The following is a 24,305-nucleotide window of genomic DNA, read 5'->3' as shown; positions in this document are numbered from 1 at the left end:
ATTAAATTATCAAGTTTATGGGAATAATTATATTTTGCGGAATGAAGATTTAGGTAAATTATAGCAGTGGTCTGAAATTGGCTAATGAAATTTAACACAAGTAAATGCAAGGTAATGCACATAGGTAACAATAACAGAAAGTACGATTACAAGATATTTGGAAATTCGTTAACAAAAGTTAGTGGAAAAGATCTCTGCGTAATTATCAGTAACGATCTCAAATCATCCATGCAAATGATAAGTGTTATGATGAGGACATTTGGGTATGATATTGTAAACAATATGTAGAGTATAGAATCCTATAGAAAGTATCATTAGACAAAACAATTGATCAAAGGAATTATTAATTCTCTATAGAAAATCAAATGAATCAGACATAACAATACAACGACTTCAGTTCACATGTTCACCCATAGGTAATTGTTTAATAAATTGGATACAATGGTCCTTAAAATCAGAAGTTAAATCAAATGTATTTTACCCTGGTCGCCATCTGTAATGGCATATAGTAATTGGCAAATAGTAATCGGAGTCAGAGGTATCTTATTTTATTTTATTTATTTATTTATTCTATTTTATTTGTGAAAATCGGCTTAATTACCATATACCATTACAGATGGCGACCAGGTACTGATATAGGATAAAATACATTATTTGATTTGAACATTTAATATCGTTTTATTGTTTTGTCTGATTCCTTTGATTAAAGTTTTATAGAATCAATTATTCCTTTGATCATTTGCTTTGTCTGATTCCTTTGATTAACAATTTCTGTATAGAATCGATTATTCCTTTGATCTACCATAATCCTGAATGAAAAAGTCCTCTAATGATACTTTCTATAGGATTCTATACTCCACGTATTGTTTACAATACCATTACCAAATGTCCTTATCATTTGAATGGAGGTATTATGGGTAGTTTCGGAGGTATTTTGGGCGGAGGTATTATGTCATGGATCCGTCCCCCAACCCCTTGTTACTGTCCTGTACCATTTCTCTGAATATTCATTTCCCTTTTTCGCCTACCCTATGATGGGGGAAGAGAATGCTACCACCAAGTCTTTCCACTTGAGTCGTAAAAGGCGACAAAAAACGGGACGGGGGATGGGATTAGGAGTCATGTAACCTGTAGACCCAAAAGGGTACGTTCCTAAAAAAAAAAAAAAAAAGTGTGTGTGTACATACCAGAAAGGCAAATCGATAGCTGGTAGAATATATACATTAATTTATCATCAGTAAATGCGCCACCGGCAAGTACACACTATAGATTATGTATTAACATGATTACCGTTCGTAAATTATAGTGCTTTTGCGATCCTTTTGTGACCTCCAACCCGACAATTCATCCCTAAACTCTGCCCAGAATGAAAGCTCTTTAGAGCTGGAAAAACTGCTATACTATAGTCGCCCCTTTGTACTGCCCTTCCAGCTCGGTGGTGTGTTGCGACGCCTTACAATTTTGTTGTTTTTGTCTGCTTATCTATGTAGATTTAATTACGTAACTGTTTATTTCTATTTTCATTTACCCACTGTCTTTATATAAATGTGTTTTCAGTTTCGAGTTAGACTACATAGCCAGGATAGACTGAGACGTGGCCTCTGATCATGAACATTTTTCTTTTTTGCAAATAAGATTCAGATAACCTTTGTGTTTGTTTTTCTTGTGAATGAGAGGCATATTGCAGAATAGTTTTGATTTATTATTATTTTTACTTTCGATTTACTTGCCACACTGCATGAAAATGAATTACCCGAAGCTTAATATCTACTCTGTATAAATTATATGTCTGTGTCCAGGTTTGCAGTTTTGTGGACTAGTAGTCCGGAGACGAGTTGTCCTAGAATCGTGGAGAAGATTCGTCCGCCATCTTTCAACCGACAAGCGCCCATAGACCCACCGGATTTGTGGGTGAGCACATTTATGAATGGTCAATTTTCACTTGAAAACACATCGTTGTATTGTTTTGTCTGATTGAAAATTTCTATATAGAATTGATTATTCCTTTGATCTACCATACTTCCATAATCCTGAATGAAAAAGTCCTCTAATGATACTTTCTATAGGATTCCCAAATGTCCTTATCATAACACTTATAATTTGCATGGAGGTATTATGGGTAGTTTAGGAGGTATTTTGGGTAACTTGAGAATGCTAAACTGATTTATAACTTAAACCTATCAATATCAAAAGAAACATAGCTGAATCCTTATGCAAAGCCAATCCCAATACTTTCAACATCTCACTAAGGTAATGGGCCCCCAATGACCTCGACCTGAGACGCCTTTTCTCCAAACGCCAAATCACGTGACTTGACTCCTCTGACAAGACAGGGAGACCATAGCACGAACCAAAATCAAAAGGACCCTACCGCAGCGACGGGACCTCTTCAGCACAAACACCTGGCTACGGAGGATAGCTGACGCCACCAATGCACTGTTCGACGACGGTCAAATAGCCATGTGGAGTCCGGATCTGGCCGTTGCAAACTACGTTGTACCGGCCCCATGGCAGCCCCCACCCGTCGAAATCATCATCAACAACCCGCCAGCAAGGAAGGCACAGTGCACACAACACGAGCTGCGGTTACACGCGCTGGCATCTGTGACACAGGCCAGCATCCCAGGGGGAGCCGTGTACTACACAGACGGATCTGTGGACCCTGTTCGAGGCACGACCGGAGCGGCGGCAGTCACCGGCGGGGAGACGCTGTCATGGAGGACCCCCGACCACTGCTCTACCCTGCAGACGGAGTTAGTTGCCATACAGCAAGCCCTGGAGCACGCCCTTCACCATCGTGAAGGTGCGGTAATTATACACACAGACTCCAAATCTTCCCTCCAGACACTCCAGCAAGCCAGCCCCACCGACAACATCCAGCTGGTAACATCCATTCAGCTCAGCGCGCAGAGACTTGCCGGTGAAGGCCGGCACCTACGGATGAACTGGGTACCCAGTCACGTGGGGCTCCGAGGGAACGAGTTGGCGGATGCAGCAGCCCGAGCAGCTAGCACCATGCCCGCAGTATCCTGCTACGTCCTCCCCAGCCTGCAGCAGATCAAGACGCAGGCTAAGCGGAGCACCTGGCACTCCGCTCATCACCACCATCGCACCATGGAGAGAACCTCGCGGCAGGCAGCATGGTACGCTGCCACCACAAATTACCAGCCGCTACAATGCGGCCGTCCGCTAACTAGAGCCGACCAAGTTCGGTTGCACAGGCTCCGGCTCGGGTACGGCACGCTGGAGCAGCTACGGCCCGAGTTCAGTGGTCAGGAGTGCGAACACTGCGGCCTCCAGAGCCGTCGACCGCTGATACACTACCTGGTTCACTGCCCCGCCACAGCTCAACTAAGACAGCAACCCATCGAGGGCCCACAGGATGAGGAAGCTTTGGCCGCCCATTTGGTCAGGCGGGCTCTTAACACACCTAGCAAATTGCTAACCATCATGCGAGACATTCCGCCCCCTCGCTGAAACATGGTAGCAAAATATCGGGGCGTAAGCCCCAGCGGCGGGCTTGTGGCCCGCGCATTTTTATATGTATATGTATATAGTTATAAGTATATGTATGCACGAGTATATATACATACGTGTATGTGATTGTGTATATATTCATGTACTAATGTTAAATAATAAACTAACTAACTTGCTTCTGCATCAGATTTCTTTGTGCTAAGAAGGAGATTGGATTGGGATCGAAGTAAGTACCCTTTTTTTTTCTCTCTAAGTCAAATGTTTAATATGATGAGTGTTCCTATCTCAGTTCCACATCCATTTAATTGGAAGGATTTATAAATACTGTTCATTAAAAAAGTTGCAAATAAAGACGACTAGAATCAAATTTCCACATGTGCGATTGGTGACAACGTCAGGCACGATATATTGAAATTATTCATATTATGTTTCTCGCAAATTTAAAGCACTATTCTCTCTTCAGTCGACTCAGCCATGGTGGTCCAGGAGCTTCGAATTTTGACCATAATCTTGGTAAGAACAGAAGGGCCTTGCTTTCCTCCTATTCTGTCTGTAGACTTTAAATATAAGGGTGATATCTATGACAAACGTAATGTAAAGAATACGAATTGTAGTAACAAAACTATCAACTTTTTCAGGTCATGTGCGCTTGCCTTGAGGCCAGAGTAAGAACATTTCCATTGCCATGAGTTATAAGTACAGTGAACATAATGTTTCATATGCACAATATTATTTTGTATTTTTATTGAGTTAATCAGACGTAAACAAACTTTTAATCTTTACAGAGGGAGATAAGAGGGTCCCAAGCAATCAGGAGAATCAGAGCAACTGGGAGTGATGATTGGAGTTATCAAGGAGAAACAGGTCAGTGGGTCACTTTGACATAGGGGTAAATCAATCTGGAGATTCCCACGTTTTAAAATTTACTTCTCTTTATGAGCGTATACAGTACTGATTTAAAAGGTAAATATTGCATCAATGCAGGACCTGATACATGGGCGGACAATTATCCGGGCTGCGCAGGACCTCTCCAGACGCCCATCGACCTTCCGGCGGCCGAAAACTTGACTCCGATCGGTAAGAAACCACTGCTACTCAAGGGCTACAACAAGAAACCAAAAAACCAATATCTCTACCACGATGGATGGTCAGGTATGCTTCAAACTAAACTAAACAATTACTAGTAAGCATCTATATGATGAAATATCTACATAATCACATGACAGTATACGTTTACGCAGTGTACGTTTATGCTGAATTCGTTCCAGCCAAGTTACTCGGAACGTACGAAGAGCAGCCATCAATGTCAGGGGGTCTCTTGGATGACACATACAAGTTTGTGCAGCTTCACTTCCACTGGGCCGAGTCAAATAACTTAGGCTCCGAACACACCGTCAACGGCGAAGCGTAAGTTACTTGAAAAAGAATTTTAAGAAGAAAAAACCTTGACCAAATGTTATTTCTGGCTGCAAACGATACATGCATACTTTTTTCTTTAAACAGGTCTCCACTTGAGATCCACTTTGTTCACGCGAGTGACGCTGGTGCACTCGCTGTCTTGGGTGTCATGACTTACATCGATGCAGAAAGGCCAAGAGAGAGCGTCCTCTTTCCTCTGTGGAAGTGCTTCGTGGGAATGGAGAAGGTTCGATTTTCCATCACTTGATGTAACATAACTGATATCTTGCCGTATTTTCTCACTGATATACTCTGTATTGAAACATTATTCGTCAATGACTTAACGATGATTTTTCCCTTTTGCGTAGAAAGGGGACAAGTGCCCTCTGAGGAAAAGAGACGCGATTGTGATAGAAAACCTCCTCCCGTCGGAAACAAGCAGATTTTACAGGTACCAGAGTCGATTTTTGAGTGTTGGTCGCTTTTTTGTTATAATTAGTAACTCAAGGGTAACTGAATGAAATGTTTATCTCAAAGGTGAGGCCCACCCAGTTGAGAGGGAATTCTATCATCTATCATTGACAGATACCTGGGGTCTACAACCACACCGCCCTGCTTGGCCAACGTCACGTGGACAGTCTTCGAAGATAAACTGCCAATTAGTGCAGTTGATGTGAGTACTAACCTGCATCCTACTTTTATCAGTACTATAAACTAATAATGGTTCTAATGGGCACTAATTTTCCGTCTCCTACTCCTCAGGTTGGGCTCCTACGCAATTGGGTAGGCAACGATGGTAACCTCCTTCTCAATAACTACCGACCTATTCAAGACACTGAGAACAGGGAAATTCTTCTCGTTACACAGTGACCGGAGAACACGTGTGCAAATGCTTGTACTGTAAATCTAGGATGAACAATGATGAAGACTGTACTATATATCTCTCTTATTGGAGTCCCAAGTGTAAATAAACTTTAACTCTAGAGAAATGTTTCTTATTTGGTAAAAGGAAACTGATAACAGAAAATAAGACAAGTATTCTGTATCAGGAAACTGTCCATGCTTCATATATGTTTCTCAGAATTTAGTAATGAAGACATATTTCGAAAGATAAAGAAAAAATAAAATAAATATTAATGGTAAGTAGCAATGGAGTGATAAAGTATTTTGAAAATTAAAGAAGATTGACAGACAGATTGAAGAATTTTTTCCCAGATGTACAGTTGCAATGTTGTAAATGAAATGCTGACTGACTCCAAGACCAAACAACTCTCGCCCTCACCACCAATCGCTCTTCGCCGACCAGTCGTGGCAAAGAAAGTGTGTTTTCCTCTGCTGCTGACTAGTTCAGCGCATGCAGGAACTCTTTGTTGCGTTGGCAAGTGGGACCACCGCTGAATTTTTAGCAAACACAACCATGCCCCACGTGCAAACATCTACACGTACTTCTTCGTCGACTAAAAATCGCTTCCTTTCTAACTTTCTATATGTAAGGCTGGTCGGGTCTTTTGTAAAGAACACAGTTCGTGGGCGAGTGAGTTGCATTTGCACACGTGTTCTCCGGAGGCACTGTGCTGACGTAGAATGTTTCCAATCTAAGTGACTTCTGCAGAGGTTCGTGGGCGAGTGAGTTGCATAAACTTGCTCTCAGCGTTATATCTATAAATATTGACCGGAGGCACTGTGCTGACGTAGAATGTTTCCAATCTAAGTGACTTCTGCAGAGGTTCGATGTTTCTTAAATAAATAATATTGCATACAGACTTGTAACAACGAATTTGATTGAAGAAAGGATGGAGGAAGAGAAAATTCAATTGGTTTACGATTGCAAGATCACGCCCTTTGGGGAGGATCTTAAATATAAAGTTAAAGATCATTGGACCTAAGATGCGTGTTTTCAACTAGTTTTCAACAAGTTTTTTTTTTCAACACCTCTCTACCACTACGCCTCTTACCATTTTCTCCGCTTTTGGTTGCTCAAGATAAAGACGTCGTCGTCGACGTCCAAGTTCTCTGACTAAGTTCATTCGGACTCCAACTTAAAAGAATAATGGAAAAGAAAGAAAATTCTTAGAATCGTCATGAACTTGCGCTTACTGCCAATAGCCGACTATTTACACTACTATCTTATATTCTTAGACATCTCTCCCCTTCCCACACACACCGAACCTGCACGAACCATAGTCTATTTCTGTATTGGATGAGTGAGGGAGTTGAGTGACTAATGTTGGTTGGTTCCCTTTTTTTCTCGGGAGTTCATTCGGACTCCAACTTAAAAGAATAATGGAAAAGAAATACAAAATGGGAGGAGAGAAAATTCTCTGACAATGAGGTTGTCAATTCATATATCATTACGATATATCACATGCCTGACACGTGATCTACGTTCATGCAAGGTACCCGACAGGAAATGACCAGCAGCGAATCCCCACCAATCTTCCTGGCATCCACACTCCCAGACTTGGTAAACACATCACACTACCTCCCAACGGAAAGTTACCGAAACAGGTACATAGGGTACATAAAATGGTTGACGATCATTGCCAAATGGAATGTTTGCTTGATTTTAACAGCATAATGAAAAATAAAAAAAGGGAGGAGAGAAACTTCTCTGACAATGAGGTTGTCAATTCATATACCATTACGATATATCACATGCCTGACACGTGATCTACATTCATACAAGGTGACCGGCAGCGAATCTTGCTGACATCCACACTCCAAAATCGTAAACATCTGACTCAGATGTTTACGACACCAGGTCTAACCGCTTGAGCTTCTAACGTCATCTGGCTGCTTTTGTTTTATCTTTGTGAAACACTGAAGAAAACTGTGAACTATTATATTTTCCCCCCGTTATCTCTCTCTCTCTCTAGCTCATTGCTATTATCAGTGTGTATGTGTGTATTTTATGGGAAGGGGATATATCGTCGTGTGTGCTTATATGTGTACATGTTCACATGTGTGTGTGATTCATCTTGGTCTTTTGGATCACGTATTGGACTCGTGATCGACAGCTACTTCCCTCCCGGAAGAGAGCTCAGTGCTCGTATGTCCGATCTATGAACTATTGAGAAGTGTGTGTGTGTATTTATATAGTTTTATTTTACGGGAAGGAGAGATATCGTCGTGTGTACTTATATGTGTATTTTACGGGAGGAGAGAAACTTCTCTGACAATGAGGTTGTCAATTCATATATCATTACGATATATCACATGCCTGACACGTGATCTACATTCATGCAAGGTACCCGGCAGGAAATGACCAGCAGCAAATCCCCACCAATCTTCCTGACATCCACACTCCCAAATCGTAAACATCTGAATCAGACATAGTACACACATCACGCCACCTCCTAACGGAAAGTTACCGAAACAAGTACGTAAAGTACATAAAAAGGTTGACTATCATTACCAAATAAGAAACATTCTTTAGAGGCAAATTTTATTTACACCTGCAATGGTTGCTTCATTTTAACAGGAGGTATATAGTACAGATATGTAGTCAAAGCAAGACATAAAAGAACGTTTATATACATTTAAAGTCTTCTTTCATTCCATCAGTGTTCAGCCTATATTTACAGTACGAGTGTTTGCATACAAGTGTAGAGACCCTTTAAATTCAGCACACTTGTTCTCCGGTCACTGTGTAACGAGGAGAATTTCCCTGTCTTCTGTGTCTTGGATAGGTCGGTAGTTATTGAGAAGGAGGTGATCATCGTTGCCTACCCAAGTACGTAGGAGCTCAACCTGAGGAGTAGGAGATGGAAAATTAGTGCCCATTACAACCTTTGACAGCTTATAGTATTGGTAAAAGAAGGATGCAGGCTTAGTACTCACATCAGCAGCGCTAATTGGCAGTTTATCTTCGAAGACTGTCCATGTTACGTTAGCCAAGCAGGACGGTGTGGTCGTAGATCCCAGGTACCTGTCAACGATAGAGTTACCTCTCAATTGGGTGGGCCTCACCTTTGAGATAACAACCATTTCACTCAGTCATACTAATTCATTTATCTGAAGAGAAATATATCAACACTCAAAGGAGACATTTGTACCTGTAAAACCTGCTTGTGTCCGATGGGAGGAGGCTGTCTATCACAATCCCGTCTCTTTTCTTCAGCGGGCACCTGTCCCCTTTCTACGCAAAAGACAAAAAAAGCATCGTTAATTCATTGATGTATAATGTTTCAATAGAGTATATCGGTGAGAAAATGCGACAAGATATCAGTTTTGTTACATCAACTGATGGAAAATCGAACCTTCTCCATCCCCACGAAGCACTTCCACAAAGGAAAGAGGACGCTCTCTCTTGGGATCTCCGCATCGATGTAAGTCATGACACCCAAGACAGCGAGTGCACCAGCGTCACTCGCGTGAACAAAGTGGATCTCGAGGGGAGACCTGTTAAAAAAAAAACGCATTTGTTGTTTGCAGCCAGAAATAACATTTGGACAACGTTTTTCTTGATTAAGATTCTTTTTTAAGTAACTTACGCTTCGCCGGCGACGGTGTGTTCGGATCCTAAGTCATCTGACTCGCCCCAATGGAAGTGAAGCTGCACAAACGTGTATGTGTCATCCAGAAGACCCCCTGACATTGTTGGTGGCCTCCTGTACGTTCCTTCCAACTTGGCTGGAATGCATTCAGTACTGTACTTTGTATCCTAATATACACCGATATCAAGATATTCATATATCCCGATATCTAATTGTATAGGTGTTTGTGTGCAAATTATGTGAAAATGTGTACAGTCATTTGATCATGTAAATCTCTCATCATATTGATGCTTACTAATAAGTGATTACTTTAGTTTGAAGCGTACCTGACCATCCATCGTGGATGAGGTATTGCCCCCTTGCTTTCCTGTCGTATCCCCTGAGTACCAGTGGTTCCGGACCGACCGGAGTCAAGTCATCGGCCGCCGGGAGGTCGATGGGCGTCTGGAGAGGTCCTCCGCAGTCCGGATAGTTGTCCGCCCATGTATCGGGTCCTGCAGTGAAGCAATATTTAGTTTTTAAAACCAGTACTATATACACACATGAATGGAAGTAGTTTTAAGACAGGGGAACCTCCAGATTGATTCATACCTCCATGTTAATGACCCACTGACCTGTATCTCCTTTATAACTCCAATCGTCACCCTCAGCTGCCTTGATTCCTTTGGTTCTTGGGCGCCTTTTTATAGTCCTCTGTAAAGATTAAAAGCTCGTTTGTCTCACTAGCTCAATAGGAATACAAAATAATATTGTGCATATGCAACATTATATTCCTTGTACTTATAACTAATGGCAATGTAAATGTTCTTACTCTGGCCTCAAGGCAAGCACACATGACCTGAAAAAAATGATGGCTTTGTTACTACAATTTGTATTCAGATGAATGTCTTCACTTTACCTTTATCTCACATGTAAAGACACAAACGAAATAGGAGGCGACCACTTCTCTCCTGTTCTTACCAAGATTAGGGTCAAAATTCGAAGCGCTTGGACTCCCATGGCTGTTGATACTTCTGAGTTGAGTCTTAAGTCTGAAGAGAGGACAGCATATCACTTTTGTGGAAGGCTTTATAAGAAACATTTTAATATATATAATAAGGATCCAAGTTATCACCCTATTACATATCGGGTCTTACTTCCATTGGAAGGGGTATGGAACTAAGAAATGAAGACCCATCATATGAATTATTTGATTGGAGATCGAAACTTAATGTGCATGTGGTTCAACTCTTTTACACACATATATATACCTTTTGGAGATCAAGTTGACTTGGCAGGTGAAGAACAGCGTTAGTAGCAATCTCTGGATCGACTGTGACTTTCCTCTATCCTACCCTGACTTTATACGGTAACTAACACTTCATTGTCTGACCTTGGTTCTTCGAACAAAACATTTCCGTGCCGGACTCACGTGATCAAATTAACATATCCCCTGATTGATTGGCCCACACATCTGTTCCTCTTATTGTTACAGTGTGTGTGCCGCAACTAACAATAGTCTAAACGAGCAGGGATGCTGAGTTTCTAGGCGGGTGTTCTGACCTGATAGCTGCGACATTACTTCCCAGTGGTGACGTCATCCAAAAGTCAGTGTAACCAAGGAAGCGATGTTTTATGGCAAAATGTCGAAATGTATACTTATACTTTCAAGTAAATTCAACACTGCAATACTTATCAACAATGATCTAACATTCATAGATGTCTCAGGCTATTTCGATCATAATGTATTTGTTTTACTTATTTATGTATATCTGGGTAAAACTTATTCTAAGTCATTCTGAAGACAAGATGATAAAATAAAGACAGAGAAAATATTTGTTTGCTAATGTTGAAAAATTGTATAAGGGCTAGAGGCCGAGCACCCTGTCAAGCATGGATTTGCGCAGCCATTGGCTAGTACCATTTGATAAAGAATATAATAAACACATTCACAGATTAGAAAAAGTATAATGGAGAGACAAAACTGATTCCAAATATCCGAAATAAACTAGACGAAAATCGACTAAAACATAGTAATACATTTTCCCTAAAAATGCGTAGTCTCAATTGCGATTTGATTCGGGTCTTTAACATTTTAATTAATTGACAGCAAAAAAAAAGTGACGAACTTTCTACACTGAATGCGAATCAAACAAGAAATAATGGTCTCAAACTGTTTCAAATTTGCTTTAATTTGCAGAGGCAGTGCAATATAGTACAGCTCGAAGTTTTAATAATCCTTTACATAAATACCTAAGCAATATGCTGTAAAGCCTGCCATTTATTTTATTTTATCTATTCATTTTTATTATCTGTTTATTTACTATGTATCTGTTTTTATATAAATTATTATTATTTCTCTGTTTATTACTTAAATAAATGTGTGTGTGTGTGTGTGTGTGTGTGTGTTTGTGTGTGTTTGTGTGTGTGTGTATGTGTGTAAAAGAGATACATATATATGAGTCCGTATATATATATATATTTTAACTTTTATTATTCTAATATATCTCGTTTTAATTTGCTATGGTTCCAGCTTGGGATACGAGGAATTGCTTATCTATACATATACTTATTTTCTATTTTACTGTCATTATCTATTTTTTCCATGACCTAGTGTAACCCTTGCGTCCCAAGCCAAGAAATCTTAGTCCACTCACTTTTGTTTATGTTTGCAGGTTCGGCGTTCCTAGCCTCCCATTGTTCGGCTCACCAGCAAAGTTGCTGGAAACCAATACAGAACACGTCGAGACTGTAAAAACTCACGCCAGGCTTAATGATCCCCTTTATAGGTCGATAGCCCCCCCTCCCCTAAAAAAAAAAAATTGCATTGGTCTTTGGCCCTTGTGTTCTTCGATCTTGTTACCCTTCATATTTTCAAGGACCTTTGATGAAATTGAAACTAAGATATTTTTCGACTTTTACAGAATCGTTATGAAGGCCAGCTGGGTGTTACGCCACTGAAGTTTCACAAGAAGTCCCTTACTTTTTCGTCGTGCTTTAGAGCACAGGAAAAGGAGAAAATGTAAAGTCAAGTCACAAGACAAAACAAAATGGATTCAGCATTAAAGGATTAGAACTTGTGCACTGATCTAAAAAAAAAAAAATAATTAATTTCTTGATTGTGCAGGATATTGTATTCGCTTTAAATAAATGATATGTCTGTGTCCAGGTTTGCAATTTTGTGGACCAGTTGTCCGAGGACGAGTTGTCCTAGAATCGTGGAGACAATTCGTCCGCCATCTTTCATCCGACATTTGTGGGTGAGCATATTTATGAATGGTCAATTTTCACTTGAAAACACATCGCGATAACTTTACTGTCTCCTGCTAATATTTCAGCTCATGTGGTCTTACTTTCAGTATGTCACATAATTTATAAAAACACGTAAATTATCTCCTAATCCTGTTATATTTGGTTTTCACCTAGTTAAACATAAGAAATAAATACATTATGATAGTAATAGCCTCAGACATCCCGCTTCTGGTGTACAACATATACAGGAGCCAACGATACCATCTGGAAGCAGGCGAGCTGTTCTCCCTCGCCGCCCACACCAGCCTCCTCGTGGCGGGCGACCTGAACGCCCACCACCCCATGCTGCAGTCACCATCTCCAACCAACGAAACGGGCCGCCACCTGGCCGTGTTACTCGAGGACATTCCCCATATCCGCCTCCTCAACACAGGGGAGGCTACCCACACCCGGGGGGGGAGGCTTGACCTCACACTCGCCTCGAGCGACCTGGCCGCCGGTGCTACATGGCAAGTACATCCTACCCTCACCAGCGACCACTTTGCCACTCTCACCACCCTCCCAGTGGCACCCCCAGCGCCCTCCCTCCCCCCTCCACGTTGGAACATCGGGAGAGCAGACTGGGCCAGCTTCCAGGCCTCCCTCGACGAATGGTGGGCCGCCTACCAGCGGGAGAGGGACCTGACTGCTGCTATTGAGAGGGCTGCTAACGCAGCCATCCCCAGGAAAGCCCCGAGCCGTCGTCACCGGCCAAATTGGTGGTTCTACAACGAGGAGGTGCGGGAGCATAACCACAGAGTGAACATTCACAGGAAGCTCTACAAGAGACGCCCCAACCCAACCAACTTGAGGCTACTTCAGGACGTGGTGGCCCGCGCACGGGAGGTGTCCCTGAAGGCCAGGGAGGCCAAGTGGTTGGAGTGGTGCTCCTCCTTCAGCCAACACACGTCTCTAAGCCAGCTGTGGAAAAGCGTGAAGACCGCCTCCGGCGCCGCCCCGCCTCGCCCCGCCGCCCCACCCGTACCCACGCCAGGAGGCTGAGAGGCTCGTAGCCGAATTCACCACCCGCGGCTCCAGTGACCAGCTTCCGGGTAGCACGCGCCGTCTCCAGCAGCAGCTTCGGCCGCTCCGCGACACGGCCATCGAGGAGGCGACCAAAGAAGCTGATGCAACAGACCGTCCCTTCACTCCTCAGGAGCTGGAGCAGGCCAAGAAACGGGGTCGTGACACAGCAGCAGGGGCCGACGGCGTGACGTACTCCATGATCGCTCACGCCGGACCAGCTGGGGACGCCGCCCTGCTGGCCACAGTCAACGAGTCGTGGATGGCGGGATGCCTGCCTCCTTCGTGGAAGGAGGCTGACATCCAACCAATCCCCAAACCGAGGGAGCCCACTAAGCTAAGGCCTATCTCCCTCCTCAGCTGCACGGCCAAAACGGCTGAGAGAATGGTGCTTGCTCGCCTTCAGTGGCGTGTGGAGCCACTACACCCTCACATTTTCGGCTACACCCGCGGCAGGAGCACGGCGGACAGCATCCTGACACTGCTGAATCAAGTTAACCATCGCCCCGCCATCGTTGTCTTCCTCGACTTGGAAAAGGCATTCGAGCTGGCCAGCCCTCATGCCATCCTCGCCGCCCTCGTAAGGAAGGGCGTGATGGGAAGGATGCTGGCCTGGCTCCGCGACTATCTCCAGCATCGCCGCGCCAGGGTAAAATTCCAGGGCCTAAAGTCCAGCTTCCAGAGGTTGGAGAACGGGACGCCCCAGGGTGGTATCCTCAGCCCCTTCCTCTTCAACCTGCTGATGGAGCAGCTGGTGGCCCTGCCCTTCCACAATGGCACCATCCTCCTCAGCTACGCCGATGACCTCGCCCTCGTGGTCACCGGGAGGGGCAACAAGCTCAGGAAGGCGCAGCAGGCGCTCGACATTATCAGCGGGAAATGCGAGGAGCTGGGACTCAAAATCTCTGCAGAGAAGTCCCGCGCCATGATGGTGAGGGCTGCCGACCCGGCAGGTCAGCTCTGCGTCCAGGGCGTCAGACTGGCTTGGGCCAACTCATACCAGTACCTCGGTGTATGGGTGGACAAGTGGCTGTCCTTTACAGCCCACGCCACCTACCTGAGGGAAAGTGCCCAGGCTAGGCTGAACGTAATGCGAGCCATGACACGACCCACAGCGGGGACCACTTTCTCCGTCCTCCGACTGTACTTCATATTTGCAGTGCGCTCCCTGGTGGACTACAGCGCCCCAGTCCTCATATCGCTCTCCCGTAGCCAACAGGAGCGGCTCGAGGTGCTGCAAAACACCGCCATGAGGACGATGCTGGGAGCTCCGAGATGGACCAGTGCGTGCGTCATGCAGAACGAGACCCCCCTGGTACCACTCACCACCAGAGTAGAACAGATCGTGGCCTGCCGCGTGGCCAGGGTCCTGCAGCGCGACTCCGAAGGAGTAGCACAGAGAAGACTACGGCTTGCAATGACGCAAGGGAACGATGTCCTCCACCGCAACCCGTGGCTACTCCAGTCCACCCTGGCCACCCGCAGCCTCGCCCACATTAACAGCTGGCGCTGGCCACACGCCGACCTCCCGGCCCCCACCTACCGAGCCCCACCCCCGTGGGAGCCCCCCACAGCAGAGTTCTCCACCACCCGGCTACCGGCCAGCAAGGCGCTCTGCACCACCGAGGAGCTGCGGCATCACACCCTCATGGCGGTGGCGCAGGTGTCTGAGCCGGGCGGTGCCATATACTACACCGACGGCTCAGTCGACCCCGAGAGCAGCAGGACGGGCGCCGCTGCCATCACCGTTGGGACCGAACTGCTCGAGAGGACGCCGGATTACTGTTCCACCCTACAGACAGAGCTTGTGGCCATCCACCTGGCCCTGGAGCACGCCCAGAACCGCCAGGAGGCTACTGTGGTCCTACTTACAGACTCCAGAACGGCGTGGCAGGTCCTCCAGCAGCCGTGCCCCAGCGACAACGTGGGACTCGTCACCGCCATCCTGGGCAGCCTGCAGAGCCTCGCCGCACAGGGACGTCGGGTAAGGCTGCACTGGATGCCCAGCCACGTGGGCGTGCGAGGCAATGAGTCCGCCGACGTTGCTGCAAAAAGAGCCGCTGGCGCTCCCCACGTGACCAGGCACGTGCCACCTAGTCTGTCGTACGTGAAGGCACGAGCCAGGCGTGCCGCAGCCCGCCGCGCCCACCAGACTCACCGGCAGTTAGAAGGAGCAAAAAGACTAGCTGCTTGGTACGCCGCCACCACCGACTATCAGACGTTGAGCGCCTTCCATCAACAGCCCAGGGCGGACGGCGTACTGTTGCAAAGAGTTAGGCTGGGCTACTGCACCAGGGAGGAGCTGTATGACGGCTTCCAAGGGCAACAGTGCGACCACTGCGGTAGGCACAGCCGCCACCCGCTGCTGCACTACCTACTGTCCTGCCCGGCCACGGAGGCCCTCCGACCAGCGCCGCAGACCCCCACCCACCCTGCAGAAGGCAGCCTCCTCAGCAGTCGGGCAACGAGAGCTGCCCTCCTTGTCCGCCACACGCCCATGGACGTAATGCTTGGGGTGCTCAGGGCGGCGCCCCCCCCTCGCTGACCTCCCTAAACCCTCACCTTCCACCCACTAGGGCACAACAACTCCCCCACTGGCGGGCTGTTGCCCGCATTGTATGTCAATGTATGTAAAGCTGTACATATTTATACAATAAACCTTTATTAACTTATTAACTTGCTTCAGCATCAGATTTCTTTGTGCTAAGGAGATTGGATTGGGATCGAAGTAAGTACCCATTTAATTATATTTCTCTATTATCTAACAAAGTAAGTCAAATATTCAATATGATGAGTGTTGAAAAAAAAGACGACTATAATCAAATTTCCACATGTTGAAATGATTCCTATTATGTTTCTCAACAAATTTAAAGCAGTATTCTCTCTTCAGTCGACGCAGCCATGGTGGTCCAAGAGCTTCGAATTTTGACCACAATCTTGGTAAGAACAGGAGGGCCTTGCTTTCCTCCTATTCTGTCTGTATACTTTATATATAAGGTTGATATCTATGACATAAACGTAATGTAAAGATATTCATATGAATACGAATTGTAGTAACAAAACGATCAACTTTTTCAGATCATGTGCGCTTGCCTTGAGGCCAGAGTAAGAACATTTCCATTGCCATGAGTTATAAGTACAATGAACATAATGTTCCATATGCACCATATTATTCTGTATTCTCATTGAGTTAATTAAACGTAAGCAAACTTTTAATCTTTACAGAGGGAGATAAGAGGGTCACAAGCAACCAGGAGAATCAGAGCAACTGGGAGTGACGATTGGAGTTATCAAGGAGAAACAGGTCAGTGGGTCACTTTGACATAGGGGTAAATCAATCTGGAGATTCCCACGTTTTAAAATTTACTTCTGTTTATGAGCGTACATAGTACTAATTCAAAAAGTAAATATTGCGTCAATGCAGGACCTGATACATGGGCGGACAAGTATCCGGGCTGCGCAGGACCTCTCCAGACGCCCATCGACCTTCCGGCGGCCGAAAACTTGACTCCAATCGGTAAGGAACCACTGGTACTCGAGGGCTACAACAAGAAACCAAAGGCGCAATATCTCTACCACGATGGATGGTCAGGTATGCTTCAAACTAAAGTAAACGATTACTAGTGAGCATCTATATGATGAAATATCTACATAATCACATGACAGTATACGATTACGCATAATTTCCCACAAACACTGAATGCATTCCAGCCAAGTTACTCGGAACGTACGAAGAGCAGCCATCAATGTCAGGGGGTCTCTTGGATGACACGTACAAGTTTGTGCAGCTTCATTTCCACTGGGCCGAGTCAAACAACTTAGGCTCCGAACACACCGTCAACGGCGAAGCGTAAGTTACTTGAAAAAGAATTTTAATAACAAAAAACCTTGGCCAAATGTTATTTCTGGCTGCAAACAATACATGCGGGTTTTTTTTTTCTTTCTTTAAACAGGTCTCCACTTGAGATCCACTTTGTTCACGCGAGTGACGCTGGTGCACTCGCTGTCTTGGGTGTCATGACTTACATCGATGCGGAAAGCCCAACAGAGAGCGTCCTCTTTCCTCTGTGGAACTGCTTCGTGGGAATGGAGAAGGTTCGACTGTTCCATCAGTTTATGTAACATAACTGATATCTTGCCGCATTTTCTCACTGATATAATTTGTATTGAAACATTATTCGTCATTGACTTAACGATGATTTTTCCCTTTACGTAGAAAGGGGACAAGTGCCCTCTGAAGAAAAGAGATGGGATTGTGATAGAAAACCTCCTGCCGTCGGAAGCAAGCAGATTTTACAGGTACCAGAGTCTATTTTTGAGTGTTGGTCGCTTTTTCTTATTCAAGGGTAATTGAATGAAATGTTTATCAAAGGTGAGGCCCACACAATTGAGAGATGAATTATATCATCTATCATTGACAGATACCTGGGGTCTACAACCACACCGCCCTGCTTAGCCAACGTCACATGGACAGTCTTCGAAGATAAACTGCCAATCAGTGCAGTTGATGTGAGTACTAACCTGCATCCTTCTTTTATCAGTACTATAAACTGATAATGGTTCTAATGGGCACTAATTTTCCGTCTCCTACTCCTCAGGTTGGGCTCCTACGCAATTGGGTAGGCAACGATGGTAACCTCCTTCTCAATAACTACCGACCTATTCAAGACACGGAGAACAGGGAAATTCTTCTCGTTACACAGTGACCGGAGAACACGTGTGCAATTGCTTGTACTGTAAATCTAGGATGAACACTGATGAAGACGTTTTTTTTTTGTATTGCTTTGACTGTACTATATATCTCTCTTATTGGAGTCCCAAGTGTAAATAAACTTTAACTCTAGAGAAATGTTTCTTATTTGGTAAAAGGAAACTGATAACAGAAAATAAGACAAGTATTCTGTATCAGGAAAATGTCCATGCTTCATATATGTTTCTCAGAATTTAGTAATGAAGATATATTTTGAAAGATAAAGAAAAAATAAAAGAAAAATTGTAATGGTATGAAAGAATTTTTCCCAGATGTACAGTTGCAATGTTGTAAATGAAATGCTGACTGACTCCAAGACCAAACAACTCTCGCCCTCACCACCAATCGCTCTTCGCCGACCAGTCGTGGCAAAGAAAGTGTGTTTTCCTCTGCTGCTGACTAGTTCAGCGCATGCAGGAACTCTTTGTTGCGTTGGCAAGTGGGACCGACTTCTTCGTCGACTAAAAATCGCTTCCTTTCTAACTTTCTATATGTAAGGCTGGTCGGGTCTTTTGTAAAGAACACAGTTCGTGGACGAGTGAGTTGCATAAGCTTGCTCTCAGCGTTATATCTATAAATATTGACCGGAGGCACTTTGCTGACGTAGAATGTTTCCAATCTAAGTGACTTCTGCAGAGGTTCGATGTATCCCCTTTGGGGAGGATCTTAAATATAAAGTTAAAGATGCGTGTTTTCAACTAGTTTTCAACAAGTTTTTTTTCAACACCTCTACCACTCAAGATCCAGACGTCGTCGTCGACGTCCAAGTTCCCTGACTAAGTTCCCATTCCTCATGCACCACGATCGTCGCCCCTTAGAATCGTCATGAACTTGCGCTTACCATCTTTTCATTTTCTTACACATCTCTTCCCTTCGCACACACACCGAACCCGAGCGAGTGAGTGGCCTATCCTAGGCATTCCATAGTCTATTTCTGTATTGGATGAGTGAGGGAGTTGAGTGACTAATGTTGGTTGGTTCCCTTTTTTTCTCGGGAGTTCATTCGGACTCCAACTTAAAAGAATAATGGAAAAGAAATAAAAAATGGGAGGAAAGAAAATTCTTAGAATCGTCATGAACTTGCGCTTACTGCCAATAGCCGACTATTTACACTACTATCTTATATTCTTAGACATCTCTCCCCTTCCCACACACACCGAACCTGCACGAACCATAGTCTATTTCTGTATTGGATGAGTGAGGGAGTGACTAATGTTGGTTGGTTCCCTTTTTTTCTCGGGAGTTCATTCGGACTCCAACTTAAAAGAATAATGGAAAAGAAATACAAAATGGGAGGAGAGAAAATTCTCTGACAATGAGGTTGTCAATTCATATATCATTACGATATATCACATGCCTGACACGTGATCTACGTTCATGCAAGGTACCCGACAGGAAATGACCAGCAGCGAATCCCCACCAATCTTCCTGGCATCCACACTCCCAGACTTGGTAAACACATCACACTACCTCCCAACGGAAAGTTACCGAAACAGGTACATAGGGTACATAGGGTACATAAAATGGTTGACGATCATTGCCAAATGGAATGTTTGCTTGATTTTAACAGCATTATGAAAAATAAAAAAAAATAAAAAGGGAGGAGAGAAACTTCTCTGACAATGAGGTTGTCAATTCATATACCATTACGATATATCACATGCCTGACACGTGATCTACATTCATACAAGGTGACCGGCAGCGAATCTTGCTGACATCCACACTCCAAAATCGTAAACATCTGACTCAGATGTTTACGACACCAGGTCTAACCGCTTGAGCTTCTAACGTCATCTGGCTGCTTTTGTTTTATCTTTGTGAAACACTGAAGAAAACTGTGAAACGCTAAGGAAGACTGGAACTATTATATTTTCCCCCCGTTATCTCTCTCTCTCTAGCTCATTGCTATTATCAGTGTGTGTGTGTGTATTTTATGGGAAGGGGATATATCGTCGTGTGTGCTTATATGTGTACATGTTCACATGTGTGTGTGATTCATCTTGGTCTTTTGGATCACGTATTGGACTCGTGATCGACAGCTACTTCCCTCCCGGAAGAGAGCTCAGTGCTCGTATGTCCGATCTATGAACTATTGAGAAGTGTGTGTGTGTATTTATATAGTTTTATTTTACGGGAAGGAGAGATATCGTCGTGTGTACTTATATGTGTACACGTTCACATATGTGTATGTGTGTGTGTGTGTGTGTGTGTGTGTTTATATACTTGTATTTTACGGGAGGAGAGAAACTTCTCTGACAATGAGGTTGTCAATTCATATATCATTACGATATATCACATGCCTGACACGTGATCTACATTCATGCAAGGTACCCGGCAGGAAATGACCAGCAGCAAATCCCCACCAATCTTCCTGACATCCACACTCCCAAATCGTAAACATCTGAATCAGACATAGTACACACATCACGCCACCTCCTAACGGAAAGTTACCGAAACAAGTACGTAAAGTACATAAAAAGGTTGACTATCATTACCAAATAAGAAACATTCTTTAGAGGCAAATTTTATTTACACCTGCAATGGTTGCTTCATTTTAACAGGAGGTATATAGTACAGATATGTAGTCAAAGCAAGACATAAAAGAACGTTTATATACATTTAAAGTCTTCTTTCATTCCATCAGTGTTCAGCCTATATTTACAGTACGAGTGTTTGCATACAAGTGTAGAGACCCTTTAAATTCAGCACACTTGTTCTCCGGTCACTGTGTAACGAGGAGAATTTCCCTGTCTTCTGTGTCTTGGATAGGTCGGTAGTTATTGAGAAGGAGGTGATCATCGTTGCCTACCCAAGTACGTAGGAGCTCAACCTGAGGAGTAGGAGATGGAAAATTAGTGCCCATTACAACCTTTGACAGCTTATAGTATTGGTAAAAGAAGGATGCAGGCTTAGTACTCACATCAGCAGCGCTAATTGGCAGTTTATCTTCGAAGACTGTCCATGTTACGTTAGCCAAGCAGGACGGTGTGGTCGTAGATCCCAGGTACCTGTCAACGATAGAGTTACCTCTCAATTGGGTGGGCCTCACCTTTGAGATAACAACCATTTCACTCAGTCATACTAATTCATTTATCTGAAGAGAAATATATCAACACTCAAAGGAGACATTTGTACCTGTAAAACCTGCTTGTGTCCGATGGGAGGAGGCTGTCTATCACAATCCCGTCTCTTTTCTTCAGCGGGCACCTGTCCCCTTTCTACGCAAAAGACAAAAAAAGCATCGTTAATTCATTGATGTATAATGTTTCAATAGAGTATATCGGTGAGAAAATGCGACAAGATATCAGTTTTGTTACATCAACTGATGGAAAATCGAACCTTCTCCATCCCCACGAAGCACTTCCACAAAGGAAAGAGGACGCTCTCTCTTGGGATCTCCGCATCGATGTAAGTCATGACACCCAAGACAGCGAGTGCACCAGCGTCACTCGCGTGAACAAAGTGGATCTCGAGGGGAGACCTGTTAAAAAAAAAAAACGCATTTGTTGTTTGCAGCCAGAAATAACATTTGGACAACGTTTTTCTTGATTAAGATTCTTTTTTAAGTAACTTACGCTTCGCCGGCGACGGTGTGTTCGGATCCTAAGTCATCTGACTCGCCCCAATGGAAGTGAAGCTGCACAAACGTGTATGTGTCATCCAGAAGACCCCCTGACATTGTTGGTGGCCTCCTGTACGTTCCTTCCAACTTGGCTGGAATGCATTCAGTACTGTACTTTGTATCCTAATATACACCGATATCAAGATATTCATATATCCCGATATCTAATTGTATAGGTGTTTGTGTGCAAATTATGTGAAAATGTGTACAGTCATTTGATCATGTAAATCTCTCATCATATTGATGCTTACTAATAAGTGATTACTTTAGTTTGAAGCGTACCTGACCATCCATCGTGGATGAGGTATTGCCCCCTTGCTTTCCTGTCGTATCCCCTGAGTACCAGTGGTTCCGGACCGACCGGAGTCAAGTCATCGGCCGCCGGGAGGTCGATGGGCGTCTGGAGAGGTCCTCCGCAGTCCGGATAGTTGTCCGCCCATGTATCGGGTCCTGCAGTGAAGCAATATTTAGTTTTTAAAACCAGTACTATATACACACATGAATGGAAGTAGTTTTAAGACAGGGGAACCTCCAGATTGATTCATACCTCCATGTTAATGACCCACTGACCTGTATCTCCTTTATAACTCCAATCGTCACCCTCAGCTGCCTTGATTCCTTTGGTTCTTGGGCGCCTTTTTATAGTCCTCTGTAAAGATTAAAAGCTCGTTTGTCTCACTAGCTCAATAGGAATACAAAATAATATTGTGCATATGCAACATTATATTCCTTGTACTTATAACTAATGGCAATGTAAATGTTCTTACTCTGGCCTCAAGGCAAGCACACATGACCTGAAAAAAATGATGGCTTTGTTACTACAATTTGTATTCAGATGAATGTCTTCACTTTACCTTTATCTCACATGTAGAGACATATACCACAAACGGAATAGGAGGCGACCAATTCTCTCCTGTTCTTACCAAGATTAGGGTCAAAATTCGAAGCGCTTGGACTCCCATGGCTGTTGATACTTCTGAGTTGAGTCTTAAGTCTGAAGAGAGGACAGCATATCACTTTTGTGGAAGGCTTTATAAGGAACATTTTGATTAATATAATAAGGATCCAAGTTATCACCCAATTATATATTGGGTCTTGCTTCCATTGGAAGGGGTATGGAACTAAGGAATGAAGACCCATTATATGAATTATTTGATTGGTGATCGAAACTTAATGCGCATCTGGTTCAATGAGTTCATGCAAACAATTCCTATAATGTGAAGAAATAATAAAGAATTGTAAAAAAAAAAAATGCGTACATACTTCGACCTCACCCAGGAATCCTCTTTAGTATAAAAAATATCATATGTTGATAATGGTTATTTTGGGATTGCGTGTTATGTTGGACCCCGCAGCTGGTTTACAGGGTTATGGCACGCTGCTAAGGTCGGGTGTGACCTCTTCAAACCACGAAACGGCCTGTCGCATGCTTTTGATAGCAGGACAGTGGAGTAAGTATTGGTCGAGCGGAATGACCACAGTGGCTGCTCTCACTAGTGGCGGAATCATCCAGCAACTCCTACCTGTTACAGTAGCGCGATTTCCTTCTCTCGTGTAAGGTCCTTGGGGTGGTCGAGGATTTGGTAGTTATCGACAATAAACTTCACAGAGTGGAGATCAAAAGATTCAACTACCCCTGTTACTGGTGCTTATCCTCTAAGCTTACCTATTTGTTTGGTGCTACCGCTAATACTAACCTCTCCCTTCGAGAACGGCAGTGCTGTCTTCAAAAAAGTTGGTCAACTGAGTAACTTCTGATACTTCTTTCGGAGATCAAAGTTGACTTGGCAGGTGAAGAACAGGGTTAGTAGCTGTTGCGGCTGGCCACAGCAAGAGAGGCAATCTTTAGATTGAATGTTACTCTCCTCTCTCCTACCCTCATTATATATCGTACCTACCAGTCCATCGTCTGACCTTGGCTTTCTGAACAAAACATTTCCGTGACGGATTCACGTGATCAAATTAACATATATCCATGCTCTTCTTGATTTATGGGCCCACACATCTGTTGTTGCTATTGTTACAGTGCGTGAATACACGCCAGACACATAATTGTATGGCCAAAACTTATGATGATGTGGCCGGTTTGATGCCACAACTGACAAGTCTCTGTGTTGCCATATGTAAGTGAAGGGTCTCAGGAAACGAGCAGGGATGGTGATATTGAATTAACCACAAACAGTTTTCTTCTTATGACCCTAGATTACAAGGCTGTTGACATCATAACCCATTTGTTTTTAATATTGCTAGATTAGAGGATAATGTATAT

General features: G+C 43.9%; 3 protein-coding genes and 1 long non-coding RNA gene across 4 annotated transcripts; 1 reads left to right on the top strand and 3 right to left on the bottom strand.

Moving 5' to 3' along the window:
* Positions 1-616: 616 nt before the first annotated feature.
* Positions 617-5,751, top strand: LOC143017942 (carbonic anhydrase 1-like). Its single transcript, XM_076172979.1, has 9 exons — positions 617-627; positions 1,800-1,911; positions 4,263-4,341; positions 4,462-4,629; positions 4,719-4,884; positions 4,981-5,122; positions 5,244-5,326; positions 5,461-5,548; positions 5,638-5,751. The coding sequence occupies exons 1-9, from the start codon at positions 617-619 to the stop codon at positions 5,743-5,745; spliced, it is 957 nt and encodes a 318-aa protein (XP_076029094.1). The 3' UTR covers positions 5,746-5,751.
* Positions 5,752-8,517: 2,766 nt separating this feature from the next.
* Positions 8,518-10,206, bottom strand: LOC143017940 (putative carbonic anhydrase 3). The gene is made up of 8 exons (XM_076172978.1): positions 10,183-10,206; positions 9,986-10,064; positions 9,698-9,865; positions 9,369-9,507; positions 9,135-9,276; positions 8,931-9,013; positions 8,716-8,803; positions 8,518-8,625 (listed from the first exon to the last, which is right to left on the bottom strand). The coding sequence occupies exons 1-8, from the start codon at positions 10,204-10,206 to the stop codon at positions 8,518-8,520; spliced, it is 831 nt and encodes a 276-aa protein (XP_076029093.1).
* A 10,930-nt stretch (positions 10,207-21,136) lies between these two features.
* On the bottom strand, positions 21,137-22,589 carry LOC143017939 (putative carbonic anhydrase 3). Its single transcript, XM_076172976.1, has 6 exons — positions 22,584-22,589; positions 21,990-22,159; positions 21,754-21,895; positions 21,550-21,632; positions 21,335-21,422; positions 21,137-21,244 (listed from the first exon to the last, which is right to left on the bottom strand). The coding sequence occupies exons 1-6, from the start codon at positions 22,587-22,589 to the stop codon at positions 21,137-21,139; spliced, it is 597 nt and encodes a 198-aa protein (XP_076029091.1).
* A 27-nt stretch (positions 22,590-22,616) lies between these two features.
* Positions 22,617-23,031, bottom strand: LOC143017690 (uncharacterized). Its single transcript, XR_012965689.1, has 3 exons — positions 22,960-23,031; positions 22,804-22,830; positions 22,617-22,685 (listed from the first exon to the last, which is right to left on the bottom strand). It is a non-coding gene; the product is annotated as an uncharacterized LOC143017690 (long non-coding RNA).
* Between the last annotated feature and the right edge of the window lie 1,274 nt (positions 23,032-24,305).

The sequence above is a fragment of the Oratosquilla oratoria genome, chromosome 33 (genome assembly GCF_046742065.1).
Source record: "Oratosquilla oratoria isolate Oo_2021 chromosome 33, ASM4674206v1, whole genome shotgun sequence".
Classification (NCBI taxonomy): domain Eukaryota; kingdom Metazoa; phylum Arthropoda; class Malacostraca; order Stomatopoda; family Squillidae; genus Oratosquilla; species Oratosquilla oratoria.
The sequence above is the reverse complement of the archived record's forward strand: the minus strand, read 5'-3'. Positions and strand labels throughout refer to the sequence as shown.

Coding starts and splice junctions, on each gene's coding strand:
- LOC143017939 (XM_076172976.1), bottom strand. Junction 21,896..21,989: donor CACACCGTCGCCGGCGAAGC/GTAAGTTACTTA, acceptor TTTTTTTAACAG/GTCTCCCCTCGAGATCCACT. Junction 21,245..21,334: donor TGCCAATTAGCGCTGCTGAT/GTGAGTACTAAG, acceptor CCTACTCCTCAG/GTTGAGCTCCTACGTACTTG.
- LOC143017940 (XM_076172978.1), bottom strand. CDS start 10,206: ATGTGTGCTTGCCTTGAGGCCAGA. Junction 9,277..9,368: donor CACACCGTCGCCGGCGAAGC/GTAAGTTACTTA, acceptor TTTTTTTAACAG/GTCTCCCCTCGAGATCCACT. Junction 8,804..8,930: donor GACACAAGCAGGTTTTACAG/GTACAAATGTCT, acceptor TATCGTTGACAG/GTACCTGGGATCTACGACCA.
- LOC143017942 (XM_076172979.1), top strand. Junction 4,342..4,461: donor GAGTTATCAAGGAGAAACAG/GTCAGTGGGTCA, acceptor GCATCAATGCAG/GACCTGATACATGGGCGGAC. Junction 4,630..4,718: donor CTACCACGATGGATGGTCAG/GTATGCTTCAAA, acceptor ACGTTTACGCAG/TGTACGTTTATGCTGAATTC.